This window comes from Megalops cyprinoides, chromosome 1, assembly GCF_013368585.1.
Source record: "Megalops cyprinoides isolate fMegCyp1 chromosome 1, fMegCyp1.pri, whole genome shotgun sequence".
NCBI classification, from domain to species: Eukaryota; Metazoa; Chordata; class Actinopteri; order Elopiformes; family Megalopidae; genus Megalops; species Megalops cyprinoides.
Genome location: NC_050583.1, coordinates 2669123 through 2677394, shown reverse-complemented (window position 1 = coordinate 2677394; position 8272 = coordinate 2669123). Strand labels below are relative to the sequence as shown.

The 8272-nt window shown below is 40.8% G+C and overlaps 1 protein-coding gene across 1 annotated transcript; it reads left to right on the top strand.

Annotated features, from left to right (window-relative positions):
* The first annotated feature begins 789 nt into the window (after positions 1-789).
* Positions 790-3071, top strand: LOC118781998 (galactose-specific lectin nattectin-like). The gene is made up of 4 exons (XM_036535196.1): positions 790-799; positions 2380-2462; positions 2601-2717; positions 2943-3071. The coding sequence occupies exons 1-4, from the start codon at positions 790-792 to the stop codon at positions 3069-3071; spliced, it is 339 nt and encodes a 112-aa protein (XP_036391089.1).
* The last annotated feature ends 5201 nt before the right edge of the window (positions 3072-8272 follow it).

Below are 8272 nucleotides of genomic sequence, written 5' to 3'. Positions count from 1 at the left end.
ACACACTGACTGACTTGGCTCAGCTCTACAACTAGTTATCACTAACATTCACACAGCTGTCAATTTTGATGACTGTATACGTCATATCCTTCTTTACAGTCAAACGTGGTCATTTTAATAGGACAATTTTCCTTCATACTGTTCATAGATTAGCTAAACAGAGGACCTGTCATGGAGGGAATAATCAGAATTGTGTTAAATCTTCTGGGACAAAAGGAAACTAATGGAGTCAGCACAGTAATGAGCCTGCTGTGCTTGTGCGTGATTGTGGGCAGTCTTAAAGACTAGCACCGGGACCTAAGCAGCCTCGAAACTGCTCACTACACAGAGTGTACACACAAATAGGTAGAATGCAAGTTTCATGTTCGCACGCACGCGATTCCCTTGTGCTAAAACCACTGCATCCGTTTAGTCTACATATCTGCAGTTATCAATTCAACTCAGCATTATTTGTTTAGGATTACTGTTGGATGCTTTAAAACGAACTAGGTGCAGGCCCCTTCTCGATTCGACATATGTTTTGACCACGTCAGGTTGATTAACAGCTAACATAATGTTGGCATAATTAATAATATCCTCACTTGCTAGGCACCATTACTATACCAACAGGTTGCTAGTGCAACAATGTCCACTGATGTGAAAACCATTAACTTACCTCAACATGCTTGCGCAGGTTTGATGTAGAGTTTTTATAAGCAGCTAGCGTTGTCTCTTTGGGCAAACAGAGTTTACACTGCATGATAAAACTGTTGCCCCTCTTGCACTTGAAGCCGAAGTGGTCACTTAAATATGGCCAGGGGTGCGATTCATTTATTTCAAGTTCATTTTCAGCAGAATTTGACAGGGTTTCAGTCCCTGCTGGGTCTTCACCACCGGTGTTCATTTTGTCGGTCTCCATGTTCGCCAACGTTTGCACGACTCTCGCGCCAGTTCTTCCTCCCGTCATTCATTGCAGTTTCCAGGACGCGATTTCAAACTTTATATTATATATATAATTTATACTCAGTAACGGTTGTGATTTCAAATGTACTGAAGTACAATACTTAAAACAAAACATACTTAAGTAAAAGTAAAATTACACTTTTTCATAAGTACTTCAAAAAGTACAAGTACACAAAAAACCTACTCAATTACAGTAACGCGAGTAATGTAATTCGTTATTTTCCACCTCTGCCTAAATGCTCCATGTTGTCTCCGTCATAACCTTGAGTTATGCACCAGCCTCACTTTCTCACATCAACTGATCTATCACCTGACACTGAGCCAATCTCTGCCTGCTGTTGAACAGAACAGTTGACTACACTGAGTTCACTCCATTTTGCATCACTGTTCTTCCAGTAATAAGGACAACTGAGAAAACAAGGTGTTAATGATCTGGCCCCATTTCTAAATTAGTGCTCCTGCTCCGAGGTTTATATGATATGGTCCTGTGACTATGACTGTGCTGTACTATGTTAAGTGGTTGATGTATTTGTTTTCTTTTTGTTTATAAACTCTGGAAATGTGCTGTGTGCTGGGACAAAGCTGTTATTGAGATGCATTTTCATTCCTGAAGGGGGCACTGTACAGCAAGATGGAGTCAATTAGTGTTGCACTACTTGCTTTTTTCACAACAAAGACTGCAGAAGCACTGCATTTAGCAGAGTGGAAACCTGAGCTCTGTGCACAGCCTGCAGGAGTTACAGTTTGTACAGGGACTGCAGTACAGGGCAAATCAGTGGCTTCCCGAAGGCTGTTGTATCTATACCACAATGTTTTATGAACTTACCATTTGGGGTGTGACAAGTCTATGTTCAGGGACGGAGCTGATGGCTCATTGCAGAAGGGGCGAGGACCTGTAGTGGGCCCTTATACAGCCTATTATAGGTCGTATGGAGATGCAAGAAAGATCCAAACTTACAGAGACGGAAGGGCAGAACGGAGAGAAATGCGGATTACAATGAGGTGTGCTATTTCAGAATAAATAAATACCACGGCTCCTTCAGCAGCGATGGTGATGGGAAATAAAACAAGACAGCTGGTGATCATCTACTTCATAAACTAGTTCTTAAACTTCATAAACTTTATAAACAGAGAGCGTAATTTTTCTGTTTGTACACTTACACAAAGATACTGGACAGTGAGTAAACTTTTCTGTAACTCTATTGTGTCTCTGCTCATTCAAAATTAATACTGCAGCGAGAAACTTAGCTAGGGGTAGGTCGAAACCATTATGCTCTCAGTCTGACTTACACACATACACACAACCCCTGCTACTGCGCTACTGTCTATGTTGTTTCAACAGTTACTTTACATGAAGTCTTAAAGCGACCTTGATTTCAAGTCTCATAACTCATGCTTCTGTTAATGTTAATTTTGTGAGTAATTCTTCTTTTAAAGGGCAATGCCCAGCAGGTTGGACTGAGTTTCAGTCAAGGTGCTTCCTGTTTTCGAGTAAAAAGAAACCATGGATTCAAGCAGAGGTACTGTGTGTGAAATTTACAGATCATTTTTCTACAAAAACTTGCACAAAATAATAACCACTGTCATAAAGTGGAAATGACTACAACTACATAATTGTGATTACATATGATTATACTCTTTGGCCCCATTTCTGCCAGAAACACTGCCTCAAGTTGGGTGGAAACCTGGCCTCTGTGCATAGCCCTCAAGAGTACCACCTCATACAGAAATTCACTACTGAAAATGCCTGGATTGGGGGCCATGATGCTGTGGAGGTAAAGTGTTGGTCTCAGTTTCAATACGCCAGATTTGCACATAGACACAGTCAGGACCAAAGTGAATCAGTACACGAATCAACAAACTACAGTAGATATTGATAATTTGAAAATTGATCAAACTTCAGCCCTCCTCTTATAGACCCGGTTACATTTTAATGTGAATGTTCAACACCAGCTGCCAGTCAGAGCTGTATGTTGGTGACCTTTGACCTTTCTGTGCAGGAAGGACAGTGGCTGTGGAGTGATGGATCTCCATTTCTCTACACTAAATGGACACCTCGACAGCCTGATAATCATAACGAAGAAGACTGTCTCTGTATTAACTACAAAGGTAAGCACTACATGGAGTGACTGCTTGGTACTGAAAGGACTTTGCACACCCTGCAGTCAGAGTGTTGTCTTCAAGGTTCCATGTATCTTCCTGCGGGCACTGAAGTGAATTGATTTGAATTGAATTTATTTATTGACGTTTCCTGGAATTTGTCATGCAAGCAAGAGGTTTGACTTCAATTTATCAATTTTGTTTGTACCCTTGCATTTTAGGGACCAATGACTGGAATGACTGCAAGTGTTCAGTACTTCGTCCTTTTGTTTGTGTTATAAAACAGTAGGAGGAAACATACATGGTGCATTTGCAGATCTGCCTTCATTAAACTGATGGCATAACCTGAGTCTCTGGATTGTTTTTTTATTTTAGATTGACTAAGGTTCATGGTCTGTGGCCTGTTACCTCTGTGTTACATTAATCACAGTAGGGTTTAAAATGTGCTCTTTCGCATTGCTGCGTACTGTCATCTGATGGCCTCCACCTTAGAAATGTGTGTTTTGCACCGTGTTTTGTACAGGACTCCTACTATAAGGTTATGACACCTATGATTTAATATCACTTCTGTTGCCAGCCCAACATTCTTGTATTGCCCTCTTGGCAGTTGCTCTCTATGAGAGAGCTGGTTCTAGAGAAACCAAGGAAAGCCCCAGAGTAAAATCTTAGAAAGTCTTGGATTAATGGCTCTAAGGGTCAGAGGTCGCAGTTGGACAGTGGGCTCCCAGAGTCCATGTAGGTAGTCTTTCATTGGGTCATCATTTGGGTCAGTAATGCAAACCACCTCCAAGTGGATCCACGTCCAATGAACACACTGACAATCGCATCTGATAGTGAAACGATTATCAGTGAAAGACAGTATTGTGGTCACTTGTGCCAGGACAAAAACTGTTTCCTGTCAGTTTGGTATAGATCCATGAATGTGTGCAAATATTACAAATGGAAGAATGAGGTACAACACACTTTTAACAAAACTGAAAAGAATTACACCTCAATTGCTTATAGTTTTCAAAACCGATACCGTATAGCAATAAACTGCTGTAAGATTCACTGCTGTGAGCAGCACGTCATAGCATTCTGTAATAAACTGTTTATTAATGCATAAATCATTTCTTTAGTAATACTGTCTCTATCTCATATAATTTCTTCTAGGTGAACATCACAGCCACTGTAGAACCAGTTCTATCATCCTTACTCATAATGACATTCATAAGATGGAAAATGGTTAGTGCTCTGACATTTAGGTAATGACAATCCTATAAAGTGAAAAATATTTTAAACTACTTACAGTTTTTTACGATTGCTTACACACTAAAATTAAAACTTTCCCACAATTAGCAAAACCTTACACTCAAGGAGCAAAACACCGGCCCAGATTTGCACAACTGGAAGCACATTGTCAGATTCACACTTTTTGCAAAACACTACACACAGTGATTTGCAAAACACTAAACACACTTGTATACATTTGACACAAAAATTTGTCATGATGCCATTTCCTTGCAATTTCAAAGCAAAGGCTTTCAAATGAACACACCCATGAACCAATTGGTTGAACACAGCCACCAGGTGTGCACACACACAGGTGCTTAATTGTAGACACACCAATCAGGTTTAAGCACTATAAAAAGGCAACAGGTAAGTTCACCTGTCTTCAACAAAAATGGACGGTGTCAGAGGAAGAGGGAGAGTGCGGATGAGAGGGGGAATCCGGAGAGAACAAGGTAGAGGAAGCGGAAGAGGAAGAGGTAGAGGGAGAGGAGGACCTGGAGGAGGGGTAGGACATGCACAAAGAAGAAGACAACCAAATCTGTCTAATGAAATTCATGCTACACTTGTGGACCATGTAATAAACCACGAACTAACACTGAGGGAGGCTGGACTGAGAGTACAGCCTAACCTCAGCAGGTACACGGTGGCATCAATAGTTCGGACATTTCATCAAGAGCACAGGTGAGAAACTTATCTTCTGTCAACAGAAAATCCATAGCTTACTGCATGTACTATATCAACAGTTTGCTATCTATTCCTGTATCATTTTACAGTAAGCTACATGTATTTTGTTTGGCCTACATAGGATTGAATGTCGAGAACACCAAGGAGGGAGGGGCCCCATATTCACACAGGAGCAAAAGAGAGAGATCATAAACCTCGTTTTGGCCAGTAATGCAATCAGACTTAGAGAAATTCAAACCCATATTGTCAATGATCACATAATTTTCAGTAATGTCCAACAGGTCTCTCTGTCAACAATAGCCCGTATCCTTAAAAAACATCAGTTTCTGATGAAACAACTGTATAGAGTGCCATTTGAAAGAAATTCAGACAGGGTGAAAGTCCTGCGGCGTGAATATGTGGACGTAAGTTTTGTTCACTGCACACATAACCTTTTTACTGTACATGTATTTTTACTGTATAGCAGACCTACAGTATTTTGATCTACACAATGTGATCTTTTGCTGTATTTCAGAGAGTTTTGCAAATGGAAGAGGAGGAAGTCCCACATGAGTTTATATACATTGATGAGGCTGGATTTAACCTGACAACAGTGAGAAGAAGGGGAAGAAACATCATTGGCCACAGGGCTATTGTCAATGTACCAGGGCAACGTGGGGGTAACATTACCCTTTGTGCTGCCATTACACAGAATCGGGTCCTCCACCGCCATGCCAACTTGGGTCCTTACAACACTGACCTTACATTTTTAGACAGATTACACAATATTATCACAGCAGCAAACCAAAGGGACCAGATGCAACACATTGTCGTCTGGGACAATGTATCTTTCCATCATTCTGCTCTGGTCCAAAACTGGTTTCATCAACACCCACAATTTACAGTTCAATACCTTCCACCATACTCCCCTTTCCTAAACCCCATCGAGGAGTTCTTCTCAGCATGGCGGTGGAAGGTTTATGATCTCCGGCCCTATGTCCAGATGCCCCTCATTCAAGCTATGGAGGAAGCATGTGATCAAATTGACGCAGCATCAATACAAGGGTGGATTCATCACTCCAAAAGATTCTTCCCACGTTGCCTTGCAAATGAAAATATAGCCTGTGATGTTGACAAGGCCCTGTGGCCAGATCCAGCTAGGCGGAGAGATGATGTTTAGTTTTCTTTTTTTTTCAGTACTGAACTGGATATGTAATTTATGTTACAGTACTACTGTAAGCTTACAGTACAATGGTACGTTCAGTAATACTGTATGAAAACTGGAAAAGGTTTTGTTATGAATGTTTTGTTGAAATGTTCAGTATTGACTGACTTGAGTATATGAAAAGAAATAAATATTTTCATTGGTCTGCACAATTGGTGTCATGTAGTGTTGAATTTATTTTTACACTTTCTCTGTGTAAATGCTAAAAGTGTTTTAGGTTGAGCACAGGAGTGTTAACTGATTCAAACAGAATCAGACCATATGATGGATGTGTTTATGTTATGACAAGAAAATAGGGTTTTTATAAGAAATTGTATAGTTTTGAATTAAGTGTTCCATTTTGCAAATGATCTGAGGTGTTGTGCTACTTGGGTGTAGTGTTGTGCTAATTGTGTGAAGTGTTTTGAAAAACCGGGCCCTGTTTTCAAAATTGTGCTTAAGCAATTGAAAAAAACTGTAAAGGCACTTTACATTTGGTTGTTTGAATATAAGTAAAAAATTCCACCAGGACTCATATTCATTTAGTGAACCTTTTTTGGAAGACGGTCCTCTTTGTTCGTTGAAATGATGCTACAAAGAGGCCAAAACAGTTCAAAAGAAAGCTCTTTCATCTTAACGAGCCTTTTCATCTTAACGAGCCTTTGCTGTAGTAAATTATGTATTGACAATGCCAGGACACTGTGTTCAGCAGATCACTGGATATTTGGGGGCACGCTTTCCTGTAGGGGATGCTCAAATATGCGGGGTGGAGTAGGATCCCGGTCCTAAGGAAGGGAGTTAAGGGGGAGAGAGTATTATTACTCTGTGTCTGTGACAAGGAGCAGGGTGAATGCAAAGAGGACTCAGATCTTATGAGATTCACTTTGAAAATAAAGTTCTCTTTACCGGAGACTCACAGAATACAAACGGTTTGGGCAGAGGTATACTCACAAGGTAAGGCAACTCAAGACTGAGCAAGTACAGGGAGAAAAGGTAGAAATCAAACAGAGAAAACAGCTGCAAACAATAACTAATCCACACAGGTGAAAGACATTAACTGAATGAAACGTAGAGAGCACAGGGGGGGCATCTGGTGGCCAACCAGGGAAGCTGCAGCTACAATAGTACATGAACTGATGAAGAGTTCTGTTACAAAGAAGACTGAAAAAGCTTGTGTTAAGTACCTCTTACCTGCCCTTGCGCTTTGGTGGGCTGAGGGTGAAAGGGTTCAATGAAGAAGTCTGGGTCCTGCCAGCTTGTCACATCTTAAGTAACATTTTTTAAAAAAAGTAACAATTAAGCAAAGTTTTTATGGTCACAGAAATGAGCTGGGATTAAAATGACAAATGATTACAAGTCATGCAACACAGCAAACAATAAGATTACTTTTTAGAAAAACTTTTTTAGATTCTAGATCCCAAGAGTGAATCCAAGTGCTGAGCACAGCAAACACTATAAGATGTCCTCAGATTGCTTCAGATTTCAGTGCAACAGGAAACGGGAAGTTCGCAAAGAAAGTTTTGTTTGTGTCTCTTTGAGTGAATGCACTCTACATGATCACTGTTTTTTACTGGTCCCACAGCGGTGGAATGGACTCCCCATAGGGGTCAGGACAGTGGAACCACTGGCCTCCTTCTGATGCAAACTGAAGACTCACCTGTGCAGACTGCATCTCGGTTACAACTCAATCCCCGCCCCCTAACACCTGTTACTTGTACTACTTACTGGGTATTTTACGTGCAGTATCGCAATGTGTTATGGATTCTGTGGTCTAGTGACTGGGATGTATGGTATTATATTTGGCTTCCCTTAGTTAGTCAGATTGCACACATGTTAACTTGTGGTAGGGCTTGAATAGTGTTATGCTCACACTCCCTGGTCTGGGAGTGTTGTCAGCCTGGTCTGACACTGTTACTCATTCAACTTGAATGGATGCACGTCTCTGTTTTAGCGGTGGAAGTTGCTCTGGATAAGTGTGCCTGCTAAGTGAATGTAAAGGAATGTAATGTAGTGTAAAATGAGGCCATGTCTCATTCATTTCCAAGACACAGGCATTCTGACCTCACACTTAAGTCATTTTTCTTTCTGCAG

What these genes read in the sequence shown, in the direction of transcription:
- LOC118781998 (XM_036535196.1), top strand. An exon ending in AACCATGGATTCAAGCAGAG is followed by an intron (nt 2,463 to 2,600) that starts GTACTGTGTGTG and finishes CATTTCTGCCAG; the next exon opens with AAACACTGCCTCAAGTTGGG. An exon ending in GGGGCCATGATGCTGTGGAG is followed by an intron (nt 2,718 to 2,942) that starts GTAAAGTGTTGG and finishes CTTTCTGTGCAG; the next exon opens with GAAGGACAGTGGCTGTGGAG.